General features: G+C 44.7%; 1 protein-coding gene and 7 non-coding genes across 8 annotated transcripts; 5 read left to right on the plus strand and 3 right to left on the minus strand.

The window, feature by feature from the left end:
- The first annotated feature begins 2,878 nt into the window (after positions 1-2,878).
- On the plus strand, positions 2,879-4,266 carry LOC101020146 (olfactory receptor 4D9). The gene has a single exon (XM_003909783.3). It carries the CDS (start codon positions 3,294-3,296, stop codon positions 4,239-4,241), a length of 948 nt encoding a protein of 315 aa, XP_003909832.2. The 5' UTR covers positions 2,879-3,293; the 3' UTR covers positions 4,242-4,266.
- Positions 4,267-18,050: 13,784 nt separating this feature from the next.
- On the minus strand, positions 18,051-18,123 carry TRNAV-UAC. Its single transcript has one exon. It is a non-coding gene; the product is annotated as a tRNA-Val (tRNA).
- Positions 18,124-18,416: 293 nt separating this feature from the next.
- Positions 18,417-18,489, minus strand: TRNAV-UAC. Its single transcript has one exon. It is a non-coding gene; the product is annotated as a tRNA-Val (tRNA).
- Positions 18,490-18,727: 238 nt separating this feature from the next.
- On the plus strand, positions 18,728-18,813 carry TRNAR-UCU. Its single transcript is given in 2 exon segments — positions 18,728-18,764; positions 18,778-18,813. It is a non-coding gene; the product is annotated as a tRNA-Arg (tRNA).
- A 377-nt stretch (positions 18,814-19,190) lies between these two features.
- TRNAL-UAA lies at positions 19,191-19,273 on the plus strand. The gene has a single exon. It is a non-coding gene; the product is annotated as a tRNA-Leu (tRNA).
- A 2,927-nt stretch (positions 19,274-22,200) lies between these two features.
- On the plus strand, positions 22,201-22,273 carry TRNAK-UUU. Its single transcript has one exon. It is a non-coding gene; the product is annotated as a tRNA-Lys (tRNA).
- Positions 22,274-23,276: 1,003 nt separating this feature from the next.
- On the minus strand, positions 23,277-23,349 carry TRNAF-GAA. The gene has a single exon. It is a non-coding gene; the product is annotated as a tRNA-Phe (tRNA).
- Positions 23,350-24,576: 1,227 nt separating this feature from the next.
- LOC116269872 lies at positions 24,577-24,637 on the plus strand. Its single transcript, XR_004177684.1, has one exon. It is a non-coding gene; the product is annotated as a U7 small nuclear RNA (small nuclear RNA).
- The last annotated feature ends 942 nt before the right edge of the window (positions 24,638-25,579 follow it).

Raw genomic sequence — 25,579 nt, forward strand, 5'->3', positions numbered from 1 at the left:
AGACGGGGTTTCACCATGTTGGCCAGGTTGGTCTCGAACTCCTGACCTCAGGTGATCCTCCTGCCTTGGCCTCCCAAAGTGCCAGAATTACAGGCATGAGCCACTGCGCTCAGCCCACTCTTTCTATCTTAACTGTAAACTTCTTAAGGACAGAATCTAATTTGAGTCACCTTTCCCTCAAAAAGACCACCTTTGTGTTATGGAAATCATACATAGAGGAAGGAAATAAGAAAGAATATAGAAAAAAGTAAAGAACAGGAGAAAGACATAGGGGAGGGAAGGAGAGGACAGGTGATACAGGACACTCTTAGGCTTGTCACAGCGGTTTCCTGAGCAGAAGATTTGAAAACCATCGACTGATCATTGCAATATCCAAAAGAAAGTTCCTAGAGTGGGCTGCTGTCATTTACTAAAATACGTGTCTACATTCCAGATTAACCAAAGGTGCCTTCTTAGATGATTGCTTCACTTTCCAGCCCTGGTAAGTACAGTGTAGGGAGTTCTTCCTTCAAGGATTCTGGAGACTTGAAATCTGTGGTGATTATTCTGAACCCTTATTCTTGCCACCCCAGGTTGTTGACATAAACACCTTCGGGGGTGATTGAGAGAATCTGAATAAATACCAAGGGAATGGGAAAGACAGCTGTTGTTTTGCCACGTGAGTGAAAGAAAGAGTGCTGCTTAGGGAAGCATAGTCTTTTAAGGACTTTTTTTCCCTAAGTTTAGAAGAGTAAAATGGAAAAAAAAAAAAAATAGAGAAATTAAAGCCAGAATCAGAGAAAGAACTACATGTGGACACCAGGGTCACCTACATAACACAAAAGTTTAAGAACACCTAAAATCCATATGTGAGTAAAAAATAAAATGGTAACTCTTGGGATGGTCACAGTGGCCCCTGCCTGTAATCTCAGCACTTTGGGAGGTCCAGACAGGTGGATCACTTGAGCCCAGGAGTTTGAGACCAGCCTGAGCAACATGGTGAAACCCAGTCTTTTTATAAAAATACAAAAAAATTAGCCAGGCATGGTGGCACAGCCTGTAGTCCCAGCTACTGGGGAGGCTGAGGTGGGAGGATCAATTGAGCCCAGGAAGCGGAGGTTGCAGTGAGCCACGATTGCACCGAGCCACGATTGCACCACTGCACTCCAGCCTAAGCAATGGAAGTGAAATCCTGTCTCAAAAAACAACACAACAAAAAGGTTACTCTCAGATGATAGCTGGTGAAGACTATAACCATGTAACTATAAAAATAACTGTTATAAAAGTGAGTTGTCCATTAAATTTTGCTTTAAATGTAATTCATTCTTTAACCATGAGATTAAAGTGTTATAAATGATAAATGTTATATGTTTGTTATTTAAAACTTTATACTGAAGTATAATATGCTAACATACAGAAAAATGCACATACATATACAGCTCAATGAATTTCTTTTTTTTTTTTTTTTTTTGAGACAGAGTCTCGCTCTGTCACCAGGCTGGAGTGCAGTGGCATGATCTCAGCTCACTGCAACCTCCACCTCCTGTGTTCAAGTGATTCTCCTGCCTCAACCTCCCAAGTAGCTAGAACTACAGGCATGTGCCACCACGCCCAGCTAATTTTTGTATTTTTAGTAGAGACGGGGTTTTACCATGTTGGCCAGGCCTCCACCCGCCTCGGCCTCCCAAAGTGCTGGATTACATGAGTCACCACGCCCCGCCAACTCAATGAATGTTTTTACACCAGCGGAATATGACTACTGGTGTAAACCAGCACCCAGATCAAGAAACAGAATATTACCAGCGCCCAGAAGCCTCCCTTAGGCTCCCTTCAGTTTTGTACATATGAATAAAATGGAAGAGTGCATACTCTTTGGTCGCTGGATTATTTAGAATGACATTATGTTTCTGGGATTCACTTACATTATTATGTATAGTGCAAATCATTCTCATTGCTGTATAGTATTGTGTGAATGTAACACAATTTGTTTATCTTTTCTACTGTTGATGGGTTTCTGAGTCATTTTCCAGTTTGAAGAAATTATAATCAGTGCTACTGGTCAGGTGTGGTGGCTCATGCTTGTAATCTCAGCACCTTAAGAGGACAAAGTAGGAAGATCACCTGAGGCCAGGAGTTTGAGACCAGCCTGGGTAACATAGGGAGAACCCCAACTCTATAAAAAAAAAGTTAAAAATTATTCCAGCTTAAAAAAAAGAAAAAGAAAAAAAGAAAAAAATTATTCAGGTGTAGTGACAGGCACCTGTAAGTCCCAGCAACTAGGGAGGCTGAGGTGGGAGGATCGCTTGAGTCCAGGAGTTAGAGGCTACAGTGAGCTATAAGCTCACCACTGCACTCCAGCTTGGGTGACAGAGTCTCAAAAAATAAAAATAAAAAATAACAGTGCTGCTATGAATATTCTAAGACATGTCTTTTGATGAACATATGTACATATTTCCTAGAAGCAGAAATATGTACTTAGCAGATATATAGGTAATGACATACAGATAGATCCTTTAAAAGAGATATATCATCATACATGTAGATATATAGATATCCTCCTATGCATATATAAAACTATATCTATATACAGTCTTAGCAGAGATATTCAAATAGCAAAGTGGTTATACCAATTTTACACACCCACTAGCAGCGTATTAGAGCTCCAATTGTTCCACATCTTCACCACCACTTTTTCATCTTTTCAGTTTTTATCTTTTTCAATTTAGCCATTTTGGTGTGTATATTGTGGCTTATTGCTCTAACTAATGAAGTTAAACTGGCATTTGGATATCCCTTTTGTGAAGTATTGGTTTCAACCTTTTGCCATTTTGAGGTTGGGTCATCCAGCTTTTTTACTGATTTGTAGAGGCTCTTTGTATATTCTGAACATGAGTCATTTCTCAGATAAACGTATTGTAAATATCCTGCTCCATTTGCAGGTTACCCTTATAATGATGCCTTTATGAACAGAAATTCTTAATATATTCAGATTTCTTCCTATTATTTATTACTTTAGGTGTCAGATTTTATAGTGAAAGTACAATTGAATAGATTCACAGACTTGCAACCTCTGTTTCAGCAGCAGCCATGAGAGAACCTTGTCTCCTTGGATGACTGAATCAAAAACTTGGGTAATCTTTCATCCAGTGGTGGCATAGTGACTTGCAGACACAGCGAGTGCACAGAGAAAAGAACTTCCTCCTAATTCTAAGCCAAAACTTAAAAGACCACACTAGATTTTAGGACATGTTAATATAATTTAACTGCACTATTATTTCTTCCAGAGATGAACCTGATAAAGGATCTGTGATTCAATGGATCAGGGAAATGACACCAGAGTGAAAGAATTTATCTTTCTGGGAATTACTCAGTCCCGAGAACTCAGCTGGATCTTATTTATCTTGCTGTTGTTGGTGTACATGACAACTCTGATGGGAAACCTCCTCATCATGGTTACAGTTACCTGTGAATCTCACCTTCACACGCCCATGTACTTCCTGCTCCGCAACCTGTCTGTTCTTGACATCTGCTTTTCCTCCATCACAGCTCCTAAGGTCCTGATTGATCTTCTATCAGAGAGAAAAACCATCTCGTTCAGTGGCTGTGTCACTCAGATGTTCTTCCACCTTCTTGGGGGAGCAGACGTTTTTTCTCTCTCCGTGATGGCGTTTGACCGCTACATAGCCATCTCCAAGCCCCTGCACTATATGACCATCATGAGTAGGGGACGATGCACAGCCCTCATCGTGGCTTCCTGGGTGGGGGGCTTTGTCCACTCCATAGCACAGATTTCTCTATTGCTCCCACTCCCTTTCTGTGGACCCAATGTTCTTGACACTTTCTACTGCGATGTTCCCCAGGTCCTCAAACTTGCCTGCACTGACACCTTCACTCTGGAGCTCCTGATGATTTCAAACAATGGGTTAGTCAGTTGGTTTATATTCTTCTTTCTCCTCGTATCTTACACGGTCATCTTGATGATGCTGAGGTCTCACACTGGGGAAGGCAGGAGGAAAGCCATCTCCACCTGCACCTCCCACATCACTGTGGTGACCCTGCATTTCGTGCCCTGCATCTATGTCTATGCCCGGCCCTTCACTGCCCTCCCCACAGACACCGCCATCTCTGTCACCTTCACTGTCATCTCCCCTTTGCTCAATCCTGTAATCTACACGCTGAGGAATCAGGAAATGAAGTTGGCCATGAGGAAACTAAAGAAACGGCTAGGACAATCAGAAAGAGTTTTAACTCAACAAGGATAAGATAGTACCCATATTTTAAAATAGACATTAAAGGCCGGGCGCGGTGGCTCAAGCCTGTAATCCCAGCACTTTGGGAGGCCGAGACGGGCGGATCACGAGGTCAGGAGATCGAGACCATCCTGGCTGACACGGTGAAACCCCGTCTCTACTAAAAAAATACAAAAAACTAGCCGGGCGAGGTGGCGGGCGCCTGTAGTCCCAGCCACTCGGGAGGCTGAGGCAGGAGAATGGCGTGAACCCGGGAGGCGGAGCTTGCAGTGAGCTGAGATCCGGCCACTGCACTCCAGCCTGGGCGACAGAGCGAGACTCCGTCTCAAAAAAAAAAAATAAATAAATAAATAAAATAAAATAGACATTAAATTTCGCTTTCTCAAAATGGGAAAAGAGCATGTTCATGCCCAAAATAAAGAGATACCTATGGCTACCATCGAGTCCTAAAAGAAGTTGTTCGATAGTATGTGCTGGGGACCACGTGGATGATACTGCTTTAAGACAAAATCCGTTCAAGTCTTTCCCTACTCACTTTCAATGATTCATTCCACAAATTTTTATAGAACATACACTATATGCCTGAAAGTACTGGGATTCAGATTGCTGCAAAAAGATTACATGTAGTCACCTTCCTGGAGGCATAACCCAAAATACTTTTTAAAAAATATAAACAGGCTGGGCGTGGTGGCTCATGCCTGTAATCCCAGCACTTTGGGAGGCTGAGGCAGGCAGATCACCTGAGGTCGGGAGTTCGAGACCAGCCTGACCAACATGGAGAAACTCAGTCTCTACTGAAAATACAAAGAAAAATAGGCCAGGCGTGGTGGCGCATGCCTGTAATCCCAGCTACTCAGAAGGCTGAGGCAGGAGAATCACTTGAACCCGGGAGGCAGAGGTTGCAGTGAGCTGAGATCGCACCATTGCACTCCAACCTGGGCAACAAGAGCAAAACTCCATCTCAAAAGAAATAAAGAAAATAAAAAATAAATAAAGTGCTAGGGAAACTGTTGCCACGATGTTACTTGAGAGTTTCCAAAGACATTTAACAGCCAGTAGACATTTTCAAGGGGGAAAAGATAAGAAAAGAACAATACAAACAAAGAAAACAACATGTACATGTCCATATGAGGTATCTTATGCCTGTAATCCTAGCACTTTGGGAGGCTGAGGTGGAGAGATCGCTTGAGCCCAAGAGTTCAAGACCAGCCTGGGCAACTTAGTGAAACCTCATCTCTACAAAAAATCATAATAACAGGCCCGGCGCGGTGGCTTATGCCTGTAATCCCAGCACTTTGGGAGACCGAGGCAGGCAGATCACGAGGTCAGGAGATCGAGACCATCCTAGCTAACACAGTGAAACCCTGTCTCTACTAAAAATACAAAAATAAAATTAGCCAGGCATGGTGGTGGGCGCCTGTAGTCCCAACTACTGGGGAGGCTGAAGCGGGAGAATGGCATGAACCTGGGAGGCCGAGCTTGCAGTGAGCCGAGATCGCACCACTGCACTCCAGCCTGGGCAACAGAGCAAGACTCTATCTCAAAAATAATAATAATAATAATAAATAAAAATTAGCCAGACATAATAGTGCATGCCTGTAGTCCCAGCTACTCGAGAGACTGAGGCAGAAGAGGTTGAGACTGCAGTGAGCCATGTTCACTTTACTGCACTCCAGCCTGGGCGACAGATCAAGACCCTGTCAAAAAAAAAGAAAAGAAAAGAAAAGACAAAAAGAAACCAGCATGTGCAAAGGAAGAAAATGAAGCGAGATTGTGCCACATTTGTGCAACAATGAACTCAGCGCAGCCATGGTGTAATACACTCTTGGGGTGAATACTGGCACTGGACCTTTAAAAGAAAAGTAGAGAAGAATAACTCCATTTATGACCACCTGAACAATGCAAGCCCATGATTTCTGTTGAGGAGAGAGAATCCCCAGTTCACTTCAAGGACATAATTTCCTCCTAGGAGAAGGAGATAATGCTGTTAGTGAGAGTGTTCATAAAGAAGAATCATTGTTGAGGCTGTGGACAGCTCCTTTGATTGTGTGGGAAAAAAATGAGCAAAGGCAGATGCCAAGTTCTCACATGGGAAGCAACTGACTGCCCGTTATATAGCAGGATTAGCCAGACCCAAATTTCCCATTGTTTCTGTACATAGGGATCTCACCACTCCTTTACCTGTGCCACTCAATCTATTAGAAGGTAAAGAAAGGGTATAAAAAGCAGGATTGTTTAATCAGTGAACCTGAGAATTTGCCAGTCTCTGTTGTGAAAGAGACAAGGATAATGCTAGGAGATTTCTCTGACAATCCAACTGATATTCTGCTAAGATCTATTGACTTCACTGTACTGTGATCCCCACTACGATAAAGCTCAAGCCAAAGCAGCTGGCACACATTTATCAATCAGAGTAGGCCAACCATTGCAACGAAAGCATCCACAGTCTAAGCAGTTAGCCACAACAACAGTTTACTTCTTACTCATGTCACAGACCAATGCTGATCTGCGGAAAGAGGGCTCAGTGCCACACTGTCATTCAGAAATACAGGCTTCTTCTGTCTTGGGCTCCACATTCTCTAGATTCTCAGAATCCTGTCCATGATCCAGCAGATGGAGAAAGGGAGAGAGAATTAAGAATAAGTGATTCTCCTGCCTCAGCCTCTTGAATAGCTGGGACTACAGACATGCACCACCATGTCTGGCTAATTTTGGGTTTTTTTTTTTTTTTTTTTTTTTTTTTCGTAGAGATGAGGTCTCACTAAGTTGCCCAGGCTGGTTCAAACTCTTGGGCTCAAATGATCCCTCCATCTCAGCTTCCCAAAATGCTAGAATTACAGGCATGAGACACCTCGTCTGGACATGTTCGTGCTGTCTTGGGCTCCACATTCTCTAGATCCTCATAGTCCTGTTCCCATGGTGCCAGCAGAGGAGAAAGGGGAGAGAGAATTTGGAAGAATTAAGTGGGAAGGCGCTGGGCACAGTGGCTCACGCCTCAATCCCTGCAGCACTTGGGAGGGCTGAGGCAGGTGGATCACCTGAGGCTTGCAAAGTTCAAGACCAGCTCTGACCAACATCATGGAGAAACCCTGTCTCTACTAAAAATACAAAATTAGCCGGGGTGGTGGCACATGCTTGTAATCCCAGCTACTTGGGAGGCTGAGGCAGGAGAATCGCTTGAACCCGGGAGGCAGAGGTTGCGGTGAGCCGAGATCGTGCCATTGCACTCCAGCCTGGGCAAAAAGAGCGAAACTCTATCTCAAAAAAAAAAAAAAAAAAAAGAATTATGGGGAAGGGAAGGGTGTGTCTTCATGGGACAGTCCTGGAAGTGGAGTGAACTACTTATGACCACATTCATTGGTCAGCCCTTGGTCACATAGCCTCACCTAACTGCAAGGGAGCTTGGAGAATGAAATCAAACTCTGCTCCCAGAAAGAAGAAAATATGAAGAATGAACTGTAGTGATCTCTTCCACATGTGAGATTCACTGCTAAGAAATCACAATTGGGTTACATTACAAAGATTAAGACTTTGTCTCTAAAAGGATTCTCTTAATACATAAAAATGTTTGCAACAGGGCTGGGTGCGGTGGCTCATGCCTGTAATCCCGGCACCTTGGGAGGTCGGGGAGGGTGGATTGCTTGAGCTCAGGAGTTTCAGACCAGCCTGGGCAACATGGAAAAACCCCATCTCTACAAAAAATATAAAAATTACCAGAGCATGGTGGCACACGCCTGTAGTCCTAGCTACTCAGGAGGCTGAGGTGGGAGGATCACTTGAGCCAGGGGAAGTCAAGGGTGCAGTGAGCCATGAATGCCCCACTGCACTCGCGCCTGGGCGACAGAGTAAGACCCTGTCTCAAAAAAAAAGAAAAAGTTTGCTGGAAATATGACTAGACCCTTAGAACACACAGAGAACCAAACCAGAATGAAGGAGATGGGGGAAATTTTTTCTTAACTTAAAGGAAGAGCGAAATGATCAGAGTAAACCCTGGGATTAAGATGACAGTAGACTAGGGGCCGGGCGCGGTGGCTCAAGCCTGTAATCCCAGCACTTTGGGAGGCTGAGACGGGCGGATCACGAGGTCAGGAGATCGAGACCATCCTGGCTAACACAGTGAAACCCCGTCTCTACTAAAAATACAAAAAATTAGCCGGGCGTGGTGGCGGCGCCTGTAGTCCCAACTACTCGGGAGGCTGAGGCAGGAGAATGGCGTAAACCCGGGAGGCGGAGCTTGCAGTGAGCCGAGATCGCGCCACTGCACTCCAGCCTGGGCGACAGAGCGAGACTCCGCCTCAAAAAAAAAAAAAAAAAAAAAAAGATGACAGTAGACTAGAAGGACGGGGTCCCATGAGATAGAACATTAGGGTAGAGTGCCCAAGAAGACAATTGTCATAGAAGGCAACTCTCACTTAATCCCAAACTTTTCATGGGCTTGTTGTAAACAAGTTTTATTAATGCAGAAGCTCTTTTAGCAATGAATGTTCTCCAAAACTACCATTTGACACAGCAATCCCATTGCTGGGTATATAACCAAAAGAAAATAAATTATTCTACCAAAAAGACACATGCACCTGTATGTTCGCAGTAGCAAAGACAAGGAATGAGCCTAGGTGCCCACCAATGGTGGACTGGATGAAGAAAATGTGATACATTATATACCATGGAGTACTATGCAGCCATTTTTTTTTTTTTTTTTTTTTTTTTTTTTTGAGACGGCGTCTGGCTCTGTCGCCCAGGCTGGAGTGCAGTGGCCTGATCTCAGCTCACTGCAAGCTCCGCCTCCCGGGTTTACGCCATTCTCCTGCCTCAGCCTCCCGTGTAGCTGGGACTACAGGCGCCCGCCACCTCGCCCGGCTATTTTTTTGTATTTTTTAGTAGAGACGGGGTTTCACCGTGTTAGCCAGGATGGTCTCGATCTGCTGACCTCGTGATCTGCCCGTCTCGGCCTCCCAAAGTGCTGGGATTACAGGCTTGAGCCACCGTGCCCGGCCTATGCAGCCATTTTTTAAAATGAATTATTGTCCTTTACAGTAACATGGATGCAGCTGGAGGCCATGATCCTAAGCAAATTAATGCAGGAACAAAAAATCAAATACCACATGTTCTCACTTATACGTGAAAGCTAACCATTGATTTACACATGGACACAAAGATGGGAACAATAGACACTGGGGCCTACTTGAGGGGAGGAGGGTGGGAAGAGTATGAGGGTCAAAAAACTACCTATTAGGTACTATGCTCACTATCTGGGTGACAAAATCATTTGTACACCAAACCCCAGCAACACACAATTTACTCATGTAACAAGCCTACAAATGTACCCGCTGAACCTAAAATAAAAGTTAAACAAAAATGAAATCAATGTTCTCTTCTTTGCTGATTGACATTCCCTGTGTTCTATTTCCACCACTCAAAAATGTTCTGAATTATTTTCCAATATTGGATATCTTTCCCCAAGTATGAAAATGCTAATATAGACACAAATTAGTTTTCAGCTGGATCCAGACTCTGTTGCCCAAGCTGGAGAGCAGTGACACGATCTCAGCTCACTGAAACACTGCCTCCCAGGTTCAAACAACTCTCCTGCCTCAGCCTCCTGAGTAGCTGGGATTACAGGCGTGTACCACCACGCCTGGCTAATTTTTGTACTTTTGTTTTACTAGAGAGAGGGTTTCGCCATGTTGGTCAGGCTGGTCTCGAACTCCTGGCCACAAGCAATCTGCCTGCCTTGGCCTCCCAAAGTGCTAGTATTACAGGTGTAAGCCACGGAGCCCAGCCAGAGAGCACTGAATAATCCTAAACACTACATGAACTGATGATACTCATCAACCCCTTAGTCATCAATATCTTTCTTGTTTTCAGTTTTATTTTACCTTCCTTGATGCTGGTATTGCATTTTGTTGTCGTTTTGTTTGTTTGTTTGTTTTGAGATGGAGTCTCACTCTGTTGCCCAGGCTGGAGTGCAGTGGCATAATCTCGGCTCACTGCAACCTCCGCCTCCTGGGTTCAAGCGATTCTCCTGCCTCAGCCGAGACTACAAGCATGCGCCACCACGCCCGGCTAATTTTTGTATTTTTTAGTAGAGAAAGGGTTTCACCGTGTTAGCCAGGGTGGTCTTGATCATCCTGACCTCGTGATCCGCCCACCTTGGCCTCCCACAGTGCTGGGATTACAGGCGTGAGCCACCGCGCCCGGCCTTCTTCTTGTTGTTTTAAACGGAGTTTCGCTCTGTCACCCAGGCTGGAGAGCAGTGGCATGATCTTGGCTCTCTGCAACCTCTGCATCCCGGGATCAAGCGATTCTCCTGCCTCAGGCTCTGGAGAAGCTGGGATTACAGGCACCTGCCACCATAACCAGCTAATTTTTGTATTTTTAGATTTTTAGTACAGAGGAGGTTTCACCATGTTGGCCAGGCTGGTCTCAAACTCCTGACTCAAGTGATTCGCCCACCTCGGCCTCCTCAAGTGCTAGGGTTACAGGTCTGCGCCACTGAGCCTGGCCTGTTGCTAATATTTCAATTTAAAGTAATAAAAATGGAATAAGGACCAGCATAAATATAATTGGTTGAGGCCATCTGGGGCCGAGGAAGAGCAGGGGCACAGACACTGTCCAGCAAAGTTCAGTTTGGAAGGAGAGCACTGTATGTGCAGGGCAGTAATCAAAAAAGAAAAAAGAAAAACCAAGAAAGGAACGGAAAGTGTTGGAGCCAGGTAGGAAGGTAGGAACTGGGGTCAAACGCTGGAAGTTGACTGGGAAGACGTTAGCATACCTTCAAGTAAAGGTATCCAAGGCTTATTGATTAACTGTTAAGCATATGAATGTCAAACTCAATTTTAATCCTACTTCTATCATTTACTAACCTATGAAAATCTTGATGTTAATGTACAGAAGTGACTGCAAATCACATAAATGCATGCTGCTAGATCCAAAATAAGTGTATCCTAACTCAACCTCACCTTAACAAGATCCGCAAAATGCCTGTGACCTCTCTAAAGCCACCAAAATAAGAACTGTGATGGAAGGGAGGTCCGAGTAGAAACAGGAGCCCTAGCTGATTGTGGTTATAATATTTTACTATTCCAACCTCTACAAAACATGTGACCATGTGAGCGTATTGCTAGGGGTCTTCCCAGGGCCTTGGGCCCCACAAATAAGGGGCTACAAGGCTTAAGCTCCGTTAGCCTCATGAGAAATCCAATTTTAATCCTCCAGCCAGACTAAGGTCTTCTCAGAACTGGCACCTCTGGGCCTGAGTCAAATGTACTAATATGGGTCTGTCATGGATTTCATCTTTTTAGAATTTCATAATGGCCGGGCGCGGTGGCTCAAGCCTGTAATCCCAGCACTTTGGGAGGCCGAGACGGGCGGATCACGAGGTCAGGAGATCAAGACCATCCTGGCTAACATGGTGAAACCCCGTCTCTACTAAAAAATACAAAAAACTAGCCGTGCGAGGTGGCGGGCGCCTGTAGTCCCAGCTACTCGGGAGGCTGAGGCAGGAGAATGGCGTGAACCCGGGAGGCAGAGCTTGCAGTGAGCCAAGATCCGGCCAGTGCACTCCAGCCTGGGAGACAGAGCGAGACTCCGTCTCAAAAAAAAAAGAATTTCATAATATAGGTATCAGTGAAGTGCTGCATAAACCACATTCAAAACTAAGGTTTTATTTCTAGACAAATCGGACCTGTGAATATATTGGTGCCAAGTAATCTGTTTAACAAACAAACCACATTTACATTCAAAATGGCATCTGCAGGGGTGAGATGGCGTTTTCCACTGGATCCCGGAATGGCAAGAAGAGGCCCTTGAGCCTCAGGGGTACTAACAGGTTGCTTCCTTCTAACAGAAGTTCCTGGGGACAGGAGCCCTCCGCTGTGATTTAAGGTGCGAAAAACTGACTATTTCATCCTGCTTGCTCCTTCTTTACATTTGGGAATTTCTAAATCTTTGAACGTTATAGCTAACTCCAAGCTAACAAAGACCTCCCTTCTTTCCACACTTTGTTAAAAATCTTTCTCGTGACTAGGTACAGTGGCTCATGCCTGTAATCCCACTGCTTTGGAAGGCTGAGGCAGGAGTTTGAAAACATAAATATTCCACCTTTGCTCTATGAAGATAGCAAGGTTGGCATCCAAAATTCATGACCTCCAAGTGTCTTTTCTCTATACCCCATTACTTCTAATTATAGTTCAACACAAAAGGAAACAAACAAACAAACAAAAAACTTGTATGCATTATCTTGTGTTCTGATTTTTCTTAATACTTTTAAATACTTACTCTGAAGAAAATACCTGGCCTTTTAAAAACTAAAAATGTTTGAAAATGATGACATTCTGTGAGTTATTGATGGATTAATAGTTAATTGGGAGTCAGCCTAGAAAATTAGCTTTGTGTTGCTTGAACTTCAAAGGGAAGATCATAGGAGGTAAGTTAACTGAGTAGGAGTTGTGCTCTGATGAAACAATGAGAGCTAAAGTACTGTGAAATCCAGAGAGGTCAGTGGTTTGCAGCAGGACCAGACATTGGCCTCAGTATGGGCAGAACATGGAGGGAAGGTGTACAAAGGCACGTCAAAGATACACACAGCAGGACATTAGTTAAAGCGGCAAAAACAGATTTTATTCAGTAACTACTGACAGTAGGGGAATGAGCTGGGCTCCACTGTGATTTGTGCAGAGGTGGTTCGAGCATTTTACAGGGAGAATGAATGAAGAATGGGCGAGTGTGAGGTCTCAGTAGAGTCAGAGAAGTGAAAAATTGCAAACGGTTCATCAGTAGCAATGCAATGAGGCCAGCTGTGTCTGTTAGCTGGCAATTATCCAAGTTAGGATTCCACCCTCCCACAGAGACTGGAAGACAGAGGCTTCATCCTTTTTGATGATTACGTTTCAAAGGAATGGCTCCCAGGTCCTTAAGAAAGGCATTTCTCAGTTCTAAGAGATACATGCTCACAATCATAAGCCCTTTTTTGTAAATGCTCTAAGTAAGGGAGGTCAGGGGCCTATCATCAGGGTTTGGGTAAAACAAACCGTAAATTCTCCTGGTAGTATTGAGCTTACTCAGGCAGGCATTTAATGGGGGGCTGGGGTCATTCTAAGGACACAGCCTTATGCTGCTAGAAGCCATGTGAGAGTTTGGTCTAGTTCAGGGGTTTGGACGGAGCTATATGCCAAGAGTTCTGCAGTTCTCAGGAGCATGAGGTTTAGGGGATAATGGAGATACTCATTACCCTAATTGTAGTATCAGTTTCACAGGTGTGTGTGTTTAAGTGTGTCTGTGTCAAAACTCATCCAGTTATATCCTTGAAATATGTGCAGTTTACAGTGCGTAAGTTATACCTTAACAAAGCAGGGGGCTATTTCATTTTAGGCAGTTTGCAAAACACAAGAGACATCCAGAAGCCTGTCAGTACCCAAAGTGGTATTTATTTTAAATGTTCTTTTTAAAACAGAGTGGAAAGCAGGAGGAGTTAAATTAGGATTTACAAGAAGTGATGTTTGGCAACAAAAGTTAAAAAGAGTGTTTCTTTACTTTGTACTCTAATTGTTTTATCCCTTGACTTATCTACTTTTTAAAAGTTAATATCTTTTGTTTTGTTTTGTTTTGTTTTGTTTTGAGACAGTGGTCTCACTCTGTCACCCAGGCTGGAGGGCAGCGGCACAATGTCGGCTCAGTGCAACCTCCGCCTCCCAGGTGCAAGCAATTCTTGTTCTTCAGCCTCCTGAGTAGCTGGAGCTACAGGTACACACCACCACACCCAGCTAATTTTTTGTATTTTAGTAGAGACGGAGTTTCATCATGTTACCCAAGCTGGTCTGGAACTCCTGCTACTTGGGAGGCTGAGGCAGAGAATTGCTTGAACCCGGGAGGCAGAAGTTGCAGTGAGCCAAGATTGCGTCACTGCACTCCAGCCTGGATGACAGAGCAAGAACTCCCTCTCAAAAAAAAATAAATAAATAAATTACAAAAGAGGTTGAATTAAATTTACTTCACAAGAAAGATCAATTTTTTAAATATTAAAAAGGTCTTTTTCTCAGAAACACATTTAATTGGATATGCACGAACCACATGCCAATCACAGAATGGGGACCAGCTGGAGCACTGACACATTCCGTCCTTAACCAAACACCAGTCAGGCTTCTCTGAGCCCTCTTCTCCACTAGGCCTAGACCTTGGCCTCAGTTCCATCCTCAGCTTGCAGATAGTCCAGATTTATTAAGTATCCTGCTAATTCAGTGTATCAAGAATCCCTCTGACCCTTGATATCTGATCACCCTGGTCCACCCTCAGCAAGAATCCTGTTAATTCAGTGTACCCAGAATCCCCTTACCCTGGATGTCTCCTGTTCCTAATTTTCCATCCACTGACCCCACCCCACCCCAATTCTGCTCCTTGGCTGTAAATTCCCAGCTGTCTCTACCACATTTGGAGTTAAGCCCAGTCTGTCTCTTCTCTTGTGATAATCTTTTCTTTAAGAATACCTGGGAGTAGGAGAGAGAAATAAATAAAAATAAATAACAAACTAAGTGTGGTGGCTCATGGCTGTAATCCCAGCACTCTGAGAAGCTGAGGCAGGAGGATTGCCTGAGCCCAGAAGTTGAGACCACGGTGGGCAACATAGCGAGACTCTGTCTCTATAAAAAATTTTTAAAATTAGCCAGGCGTTGGCCGGGCACGGTGGCTTACACCTGTAACCCCAGCATTTTGGGAGGCCGAGGCGGGTGGATCACGAGGTCAGGAGTTTGAGACCGGCCTGACCAACATGGTGAAACCCTGTCTCTACTAAAAATACAAAAATTAGCCTGGTGTGGTGGCACATGCCTGTAGTCTCAGCTACTGAGGAGGCTGAGGCAGGAGAATCACTTGAACTCAGGAGGTGGAGGTTACAGTGAGTCGAGATTGCACCACTGCACTCCAGCCTGGGCGACAGAGCAAGACTCCGTAACCAAAAACAAAAAGAAAAAAGAAAAAGAAAAAAAAGCAAAGGAATAAAGAATCACTACTCCATAGGCAGAGCAGCCCACTAGGGCTGCTGGCTGTCCATCTTTATGGTCATTTCCTGATTACATGCTAAACGAGGGGCGGATTATTCATGAGTTTTCTGGGAAAGTCAGGGACAATTCCCAGAACGGAGAGTTCCTCATCTTTTTAGACCATATAGGATAACTTCCTGACATTGCCATGGCATCTGTAAACTGTCATGGTGCTGGTGGGAGTGTCTTTTAACATGTTAATGCAGTATAATTAGCATATAATGAGCAGTGAGGACACCAGAGGTCACTCTCCTGACCATCCTGGTTTGGTGCGTTTTGGCCGGCTTCTTTACCACAACCTGTTTTATCAGAAAGGTCTTTTTGACCTGTATCTTGTGCCAACCTCCTAGCTCATCCTATGATTTAGAATGCCTTCATCTCCCAGGAATACAGCCCAGTAGGTCTCAGCCCTATTTTACCCAGCCCCTATTCGAAATGGAGTCGCTCTGGTTCCCAGGCCTCTGACAAAAGGTTGAAACATTAGAAAACGTTTAACCGTACAACAATCAGGAGAAAATATAGCATAATTTTTGAAGTATAATTTCAAAGTGAGGAAGTATTTTCTAAGCAGGAAATGTTAAAAGCCCCTCTCCCGCACCCACCCCCAAAAAGATGATGAAATTGACTTCATAAAAATGTTTACTTTCTGCATCGCACAGAATATCAAAAATAGAATCAAAAGATAAATGGCAAATCTGGATACATTTGCAAAATATATCCTAAATCTGAATTTACAAAGAGCACCTAAAAACCTATTTATTTATTTATTTATTTATTTATTTAGAGACGGAGTCTTGCTGTGTCACCAGGCTGGAGTACAGTGGCCCGATCTCGGCTCACCGCAACCTCCAGCTCCCAGGTTCAAATGATTCTCCTGCCTCAGCCTCCTGAGTAGCTGGGACTACAGGTACGTGCCACCACACCAAGTTAATTTTTATATTTTTAGTAGAGACAGGGTTTCACCATGTTGGCCAGGATGGTCTCGATCTCTTGACCTCATGATCCACCCTCCTCAACCTCCCAAAGTGCTGGGATTACAGGCATGAGCCACCGTGCCAGGCCTAAAAACCAATTTAAACACAAATTAACAGAATATATATATTAGAAAATTGAACAAAAGGGGTGAACAGATGGAAGGAAGAAAGGAAGCTTTTAAGTACATGAAAAACGTTCAACCTAACTCACAATAAAACACACATACCATTTCTAGCTGACTCAAAATTCAATTATTTTCATTTGAGAGAGACAGGAAGAACAAGGGCTTTCATATTGGTGTGAGTGTAATTTGATACAAACTGTTTTGAAAGGAGCTGTGGCGGGTTTGGTGGGGACAGCAGGGAGGTTGGTGGGACGGGTTTGCGGAGGGCGTCTCGCTTTTTTGCCCAAGCTGGTTTTGAAATCCTGGGTTCAAGCCATACTTCCACGTTGGCCTGCCAAAGTGCTGGGATTACAGGTGTGAGCCACAGCGCCCAGCCATCAATTAAATTTCTAAGACAAAAAGGCAACCCTCTTCTTGCTTGGGTTGGTACTGTGTTCTGTCCCTGACCAGGGGTGTAACCCTGGGCCATTTCTTAACCTCACTATGCTTCCTCCTCCTCGTCTGTAAAACGGGATAAATAATAATAGAGTCATGGTGAACATTAAATTAGCTACCCATGTAAGTGCCTGTTCAAGGTTTTGCTAGGATTATTTTACATATTGCCCTATCTAAAACCAAGAAACAAGGAAATCTGCTCAGCCTTGTTCCTAAGACTAGATACAATTTAAGTGTTCATCAAAAGGCATAAAGAACTGTGATATATCCAAACACAGGAAGTAAAAGGATAAGCCAAGATGTATGAACGAAATAGGAAGATTTTCAGAATATTGTTGAGGAAATGGGAGCGGTACCTATGTGTGTTACCTTTGTACAAAAAGCGTCAAGTGGCTTATAAAGTAAATGTACATGTATACTGGTGAATGCATAGACGTTTTCTGAAGGGTCACAAAAGAAACAGCTAATCGTTGAAAGATGGGACGGAGACATCACTGTGAAATACATGGGGAATTCTGAATTCTGTGCATGATCAATTTTTTCACAAGCTTTTTTTTTTTTTTTTTTTTTTTTTTTTTGAGACGGAGCCTCGCTCTGTCGCCCAGGCTGGAGTGCAGAGGCACTATCTCGGCTCACTGCAAGCTCCGCCTCCCGGGTTCACACCATTCTCCTGCCTCAGCCTAATTTTTTTGTATTTTTAGTAGAGACGGGGTTTCACCGTGTTAGCCAAGATGGACACCATCTCCTGACCTCGTGATCCGCCCGCCTCGGCCTCCCAAAGTGCTGGGATTACCGGCGTGAGCCACTGCGCCCGGCCTCAAAAAGCATTTTTAATTTAAATAAATGCAGTATGAGGGCAGTGAACTTGGAGGTAATCAGCAAACAGGGCGCGGCCTTCGTGATGTCCTTCGACTTAGTGGTAGCAATTTTTAGAGATGGCCCAAGCAAGGCTTAGAAGAAGGTAGGTCAGCCAAGGTGCAACACCCAGGAACCCAGAAGCCGGCTCGCCAGGCAGTGGAAAGGCGCAGGCGCAGGGGTGCGCGATGCCTCCGTGGAGCGGAGCCGCCTGCACCTCCAGAGAGGCGCCACACGGGGGCAGCCTCGGAGGCCGACTCCGCGCCGCGCGCTAACAGGAACCCAGCTGGCGCAGCAGGCGGGGAGTAAGCCGCAGAAAACCCGTGAAACACAGGTGCGTTGTCAGCTTCCTGGTGCAAAACCCAACACCTGGCTCACAAAACACAAGGTAATACCCCGTGGTTCCACTGGGGCTCGAACCCAGGACCTTCTGCGTGTAAAGCAGACGTGATAACCACTACACTATGGAACCTCACAGGAACCAATGGCTTCTCCAGAATTTAATAACTGTTCCAAAAGACGTTTTAGCACCGGGAAATGGTTATGTGGACTTGACATCCGGCGATTGTGCACAGAGAAAAATTTTCAAAAGGATTCCTCATTTTCCAGTGTTCAAAGGAAGACGACCGCGCAGAAACATTGTAGAAATGTCTGCGTCTCCAGCTTCCTGAAGCAAAACCCAAGATTGGGCCCGCAAAATGTTAATACTAAGCATTTTAGAGAAAGGAAAGAAAAGAAAAAAAAAAAAAATTGGGGACCATGCCGTGGTTCCACTGGGGCTCGAACCCAGGACCTTCTGCGTGTAAAGCAGACGTGATAACCGCTACACTATGGAACCGCGTGCAGGGTTTTGACGTCTGGATTTAGTAATTCTGCATAAAGACATGTTAACTACATGGACCGAAACGGGTTTACTGCTCAGCGATCGTGAACAGAGAGACAAATTTACACAAGGATTACAGATTTTCCAGTGTAATTCCTATCCACACTCTCCTTAGAGGCAAAGGTTTCACACTTACTCGTCGAAAGAAAGTGCCTCCCCTGATGTATTCATCGCGGAGAGATCATACGTGTCTGGCTCTGTGGCGCAATGGATAGCGCATTGGACTTCTAGATAATTAGAGAAATTCAAAGGTTGTGGGTTCGAGTCCCACCAGAGTCGCTTTTTTGTTTGAAGGAGGGCAAACGGAAAGTTAGGCAGAGGGAATGGATATACAATAGATGAAACGAAAAACATCTACCACTTAAAATTTCCAGAAGGATGTGAATTGCAGCTAATCGCAGTTCCTGGTTATGTCCCTTCACTAGAAGGCGTTAAGAATCCCACTCCTCTATCGAACCTTTTCTCCTTCACTTTTATGTGGCCCCAGTTTCTGGTGACGAGATAAAGAAATTAGGGAAAGGTAATCAAAGTTACCAAATTATTTCTCCCATATTATTCTTTTATATCAGGAATAAAAGTAATTTTAAATTGTTCTGAAACTTTAGTCGCCTAGTGTTACCCGAGTTGCCTTAAAATAAGCCGTCGTTTCGTCAATTACCAGAATGGCCGAGTGGTTAAGGCGTTGGACTTAAGATCCAATGGATTCATATCCGCGTGGGTTCGAACCCCACTTCTGGTAAAGGTTAGTTGTTTTTCCGAGCAAAAACCTTTTTTCCTAATCCTTGGCAATCCATTTTGCAATCTTAGGCGTCCAGATAATAATAACTATAGTTAATATCATTTTGCCAGAAACCTTAAACATGGCGACAGCTTCATAGTTTATATTTTGAAAAGTAGAAAGAAAACGTCTGAAAGAAAGAAAGAAAGAAAAGAAAACGTCTGGGTCCAGCTATACTACATGGGGGTGAGGGAGCACACAAAGAGAGACCCATTGTGCTGCAAAAACGTTCACTCTGAGTCGACAGTTATTACTTGAGTTCCTATTACGTGCCACGTACTGTTCTAAACACTGGGGTTGTGGTGATGCAGGCAGGTTTTCTTTTCTTTTCTTTTTAAGTAAAACAACAAAAAATACAAGAGTCTTACAATCAAGACCACTGCCCAATACCACTTACATGACAAAGTGACAGAAGAAAAATATGGGTTAAAAACAAGCAGACAGCTGGGCGCGGTGGCTTACGCCTGTAATCACAGCACTTTGGGAGGCCGAGGCGGGCGGATCGCGAGGTCAGGAGTTCGAGACAAGCCTGGCCAACATGGTGAAACCCCGTCTCTACTAAAAATACAAAACTTCGCCGGGCATGGTGGCGTGTGCCTTTAATCTTAGCTACTCAGGAGGCCGAGGAAAGAGAACCGCTTGAGGCGGAGGTTGCAGTGAGGTAAGATCGCGCCACTGCACTCCAGCCTAAGCGACAGAGCCAGACTCCCGTCTCAAAAAAAAGTGGAGGTTCAGAGGTTTGGAAAGAAAGAGGCCAAAGGCTAATAACCCGTGGGACTGACCTCACAAGGCACAGGCAGCTGGTTTCCAAGGGCTCTGGTTTTAGTTTTCTTCCTTGAGCCGAGACTGGCCATCTGATGTGTAGGGATCCGCATCTTCATTTGTGAAAACCGTACCTGTCAAATTTGTGATTTTTCAATACCAGCAACTCCCATCCAAAGCAATGAGGCATGGAGGGAGTCCCCCAGAGGAGGAAGTGTGTGATTTAACCCTTCTCTTCTGGCTCTTTATAGAGAAACTTCAAAGGAAGCTTTGATCTAAGGTGCCACCTATGCCATCCCAGAAGCATGGAATATTTTATTAATAACAAATCATATTTTTCACAGCACTTTGCTAGGCTGTGGCAGGCGGATCACGTGAGGTCAGGAGTTCCAGACCAGCCTGGCCAACATGGTGAAACCCCGTCTCTACTAAAAATACAAAAATTAGCCGGTCATGGTGGTGGGCGCCTGTAGTCCCAGCTACTGGGGAGGCTGAGGCAGGAGAATCGCTTGAACTCTAGAGGAGGAGGTTGCAGTGAGCCGAGGTCGCGCCACTGCACTCCAGCCTGGGCGACAAAAAGAGAAAAAAAGAAAAGAAAAAGAAAAAAATCAGAACGTCCTCTCATAGGTTTCATTGCCATTCCTCAAGATGTAGCCATTTTAACAGGTTGTTTTCTATCTTTATAGACCTTCTATGTATATGTAAGGAACATTTACATATAATTATATGTAGTATTAAAGGATATATGTTTATATACTCTCATATACATAATACACAAATATTTCAATTTCTTCACAAGCATTATGCCATTCACATTGTTTGGCACATTTTTTTTTCCTTAACATAACCTCTTCCCATATGGCTTTTTAACCTTTGTCGATTGTTCTCTTGATGTATTTCTTTATTTAAAAATCGGAATCTTATCGTTTCCCCCACATAGTGGACTGTCACCCAGGCTGGAGTGCAGTGGGCCAATCCCGACTCACTGTAGCCTCCGCCTCCCGGGTACAAGCGATTCTCCTGCCTCAGCCTCCCGAGTAGCTGGGACTACAGGTGTGTGCCACCACACCCAGCTAATTTTGTATTTTTAGTAGAGACGGGGTTTCACCTTGTTAGCCAGGCTGGTCTCGAACTCCTGACCTCGTGATCCGCCGGCTCGGCCTCCCAAAGTGCTGAGATTACAGGCGTGAACCACCGCGTCCGGCTGAATTCTCTTTGAAGGGATCCAATGCCTTAAGAAATGAGAAGGCAAAGAATTTATGAAGAAGTAGGTCGAATTATAGAATTGACTAATTAGATACGTCTGAGACCCAGCTACCAAGGTATCAGACTCCCTAAAAAGATAAAATCCATCCTGTAGCTTGCCTGATCAAAATCTTTCAATGGAAGCTTCCGCTAAATGGTCAGATGCCCAAGGTTAGTAAATATTGTCATTTTCCATTTGCTATTCCCTCGGCTAGAAATTCTTTTTCCAAGTCTTCAGGTGCCCAGTCGCTATCCAGGTTCAGGCATGATCGGTTCAGGCATGATCAACCCCTGGAAAACTTGGCTCTTACTTCGGGTGCCGACCAAGTCCTCCGGTGTCCGAAAAGGCTGGCCTCCCACCACCAAAGCGCGTGACTGGGGGCTTCTGTTTTGCGCGTCTTCCAGTTCCACTGAGGGCCGAGACTTGGTCTTTGCGGCCCCAGTACCTGCTTAGTTCCGAGAGTGCGGTATGCACACAATAAATGTCTAATCGATTATTGGAAACCTAATTTTTCATCACTGCTTCTCCCACAAGAAGGTCTAGGACTGACTCCTCAAAGACCAAAACCGGAATTAGAAATCCCGCTGTTTACCCGGAGGCCCGCTCAAATGCCTTAAATCTGGGGGGATTTCCTCGTGGGAAATTCCCCTTAGGGCGCGGGGCAGGTCAGGCAGGCGGTTACTTTTTGGGTCATTATTGTCTGTGATGGGAGAAAAGGAGAAATGAAGACTCGATTTTGCTGAACCCCTGTTCAATGTCAATTTTGCAGGTTCACCTCTCAAGAAATCAGCAAAAAGACTCAGAATTGTAATCGCGGAAAGAATGTGGCCACGTGGCCTACTTTCCCGTGGATAGATTAGGCAAATGCGTTTCTTTAGGGGCCCGGATAGCTCAGTCGGTAGAGCATCAGACTTTTAATCTGAGGGTCCAGGGTTCAAGTCCCTGTTCGGGCGGATGCTATTTTAGTTTCCAACATAAATGGATTTGGGCGAGGTTGAGCAAAAAGAGCGTTATGCAGAATTCGTTTGGGTTGCCCCATCCTTGAGGGAAACCAAAACTTGCTAGTGGGTTTTTGCTGGAAAAAGTGAAACATGTGGAAAGTGCCAAGAAACTTTCTCTTCCAACATCAGGCTTTCTTTTCCAACCTTTATACGTTGCTTTGTCTTAGGATATTCTTTCTTTTAAATTGCGTTTATTTTATATTCAAAACAGATCAATTAACACACCTGTCGTCAGAGTCACAATAGCAATATTCTTGGCAAGAATTGTGCAGTTTTTGGCACCGAGGAATGTTTTCAGGCACTTTTATTGAAAGTGCGATGAGGAAACTGAGATTCAAGAAATATTTCAGATGAAGACAAGTGAAGACACAAGATTCCTACATCTACAACTGGACAGAGTCCTTCACCAGATTCTTCATGCTCCGGTGGGCCCCTGACTTGTGTCTCTTGCGGTAAAGACTAATGCTTTTGGACACTGTCCTCATGTCTGTAGTCGATGAAAAAAACGTGCAGCCCCAGAGAGCTGACTACACTGGTGATCAAACCCAAGACCTTCCTCCTGTGAAACAGGAGTGTTGGCCACCTCAATAAAAAATCTTGTGCCACGTATTGCCATTTAACATCCAATAGTATAAATAGGGCGATTACGGAACTGGGAAGAAATCGCTCTACGACTTCTGATTCCTTTGAGAGGCTTAAGCTCATTATGCATCCTCATAATGACTTTGACTTCTGATTTCTTGAGAAGCTTATTCTTTGCATCCTTACACTTTACTAAATACTATCGTGTCATTAGTTGGTGCCCGCTTAGGAGACAAGGAGAACAGCTGTCTCTGGGTGTGTACGGCGTAGGTGCAAACGTGCAAGGGGACTGGGGAGGGAGGCGAGCCTCCAGAGAGGCTAAGAAGTGGACTATAGCCCTGTGTGTTCAAAGCGGTTAAGCCAACAAAAGCTCTGCCGAAACCCGGGATCGAACCAGGGACCTTTAGATCTTCAGTCTAACGCTCTCCCAACTGAGCTATTTCGGCAAGGACATGAGAACATCCCGCCCTGTCAAGGAAATTTAAAAGAAAAAAAAGAAGAAGATGAAACCGGGCTCAGTGGCTCACGTCTGTAATGCCAGCGCTTTGGGAGGTTGAGACGGGCGGATCACCAGAGCTCAGGAGTTCGAGACCAGACTGGCCAGCATGGTGAAACCCTGTCTCTACTAAAAATGCAAAAAAAATTAGCCGGGCGTGGTCGCAAGCGCCTGTAATCCCAGCTACTCAGGAGGCTGAGGCAGGAGCATCGCTTGAACCAGAGAGGCGGAGGTTGCAGTGAGCCAGGATGGCGCCATTGCACTCCAGCCTGGGCGACAAGAGAGGAACTCCGTCTCAAAAACAAAAACAAAAAAATCCTGTTTCCTCCCACTTTCAGCCTTTTAGTTCTTCATTTCACCTTCCAAACTGTATTATTTTTAGCCCTGAGGTTTTAAGAACAATCAGTGAGAAAATTAATTCCTTTCATGTGAGGAAACTTTCGCGTTCTGCCTTTTCCTAGGCCACATTGTATTGCCTTTCTCATGCTTTCTCTCTTCCCAGAGCCCTAATATGAGTAAGAACCGCCGCTTTCTAAGAACCTACTGTGTGTCCAGCAGGAATCTGCAGTGTTGCATTCAATCCCGTCCTCCCCCACGCCTGCCTTTAATTGATATGATAATATACAAATTTTTAAATGAGTTACTAATGTGCCACCAATCACCCAGAACTATTTGGGAGGCTCCAAAGCATCAAAGGCTGAACACCAGGGCTGGAGAAGGAATGAACTGGAGGAAGGAAAGGAGGAAAGACTGGGGGAACCCAAAGCTCTCCACCCTTGTCCTCTCGCCCCACCCTGGTCCGTTCTTGCTCGTTCAGAAACTGGTTGGAGTAAAGAGATTCCTCTTTTCAAGACAGCCAAAAGTGGAACTGATCGCTTTCGAAGGGACTCCCTCCGGAAGAAGGAGAAAAATTCGAGAAACTTACCTGTTTCTCTCCCTGGAATGCCTTCTGACCCCCGTGATTTACTTTCCGCAATAAAGAATCTCGACTCGCCCACCCAGCCCACTCTTCCTACGAGCAGCGAGGATCGCTGTCCCTCCAGCACATACCAATCAACTCAAGTCACCTGAATATGGGCATATTGGGCACACATTTCTTTGTAATGGTTCCTCTCCTATTACAATATGTATCTGTTGTTTCATCCCTGGATAGAAAACCCTTTAAGAATTATGGTAACAGTGTTACAGCTCTTTTAGAATTTGTTTAGCAGGTTTTTTGGTTTTCAGAGGAAAATAAAATAAAAACAATAATTATAATAATGGCTACCGTGTTTTGAATGCTTGCTTTTAGGCTATTAAGCACAGTACATGCATTGTTATGCCATTTAATTATCACAAGCTTATGAGATGGAAGCTATTATTATTCCCTTTCTGCAGGGGAAGCTGAGCTCTAGAGAAGGGGGAGGTAATGCTGGGATCTGTGTGCACCACGGTAGAGCATTCCTGTGGGCAGGGTGAAGGCCCTGCCTCACGATTGGGTGCTGTCTCCATCCTGGCCTTTCTCCACTAATCAGGACTCACTGGGCACCATAGTCCACCAGGTAAGAGGGCAGCCTCTTACACGTTCAGCCCACATCCCCATCCTGTCAATGAGGAGATCAAGACCGACTTTCTTCTGTTGCCTGGCTGAAGCCAGGAAGGCTCCATCATTAGCCAAGCAAGGGATGCAACCGGTCCTTTCACCTCACAGGGAAAATTAGCTCACCTTGATTACCTTACATTTCAAAAACCTCTGCAGGAGCCGGATGTTTCTCCCACACCCCGCCTTTTTTTTTTTTTTTTTTGTTTTTTTTTTTGTTTTTTCTTTGAAACGGAGTCTCGCACTGTCACCCCGGCTGGAGTGCAGCGGCGTGATCTCGGCTCACGGCAACCTCCGCCTCCCGGGTTCAAGTGATTATCCTGCCTCAGCTTTCCGAATACCTGAGATTACAGGCGCCAGCCACCACGCCCAGCTAATTTTTTTGTATTTTTACTACAGGCGGAGCTTCACCATATTGACCAGGCTGTTCTCCAACTCCTGACCTTGTGATTCGCCCGCCTCGGTCTCCCAAAGTGCTGGGATTACCTGTTTCCCTTTTTAATTTGTAGTAGGGGAGAACTAACGTTTCATTTTTCCCATTTCGGTCCCTTGAATACGCTGTCTCCTAATATGCACCCTCTTTCTCCCACCAACAGAAGCT

This window comes from Papio anubis, chromosome 12, assembly GCF_008728515.1.
Source record: "Papio anubis isolate 15944 chromosome 12, Panubis1.0, whole genome shotgun sequence".
Lineage (NCBI taxonomy): Eukaryota > Metazoa > Chordata > Mammalia > Primates > Cercopithecidae > Papio > Papio anubis.

What these genes read in the sequence shown, in the direction of transcription:
- LOC101020146 (XM_003909783.3), top strand. Translation starts at nt 3,294, where the DNA reads ATGGATCAGGGAAATGACACCAGAGTGAAAGAATTTATCTTTCTGGGA.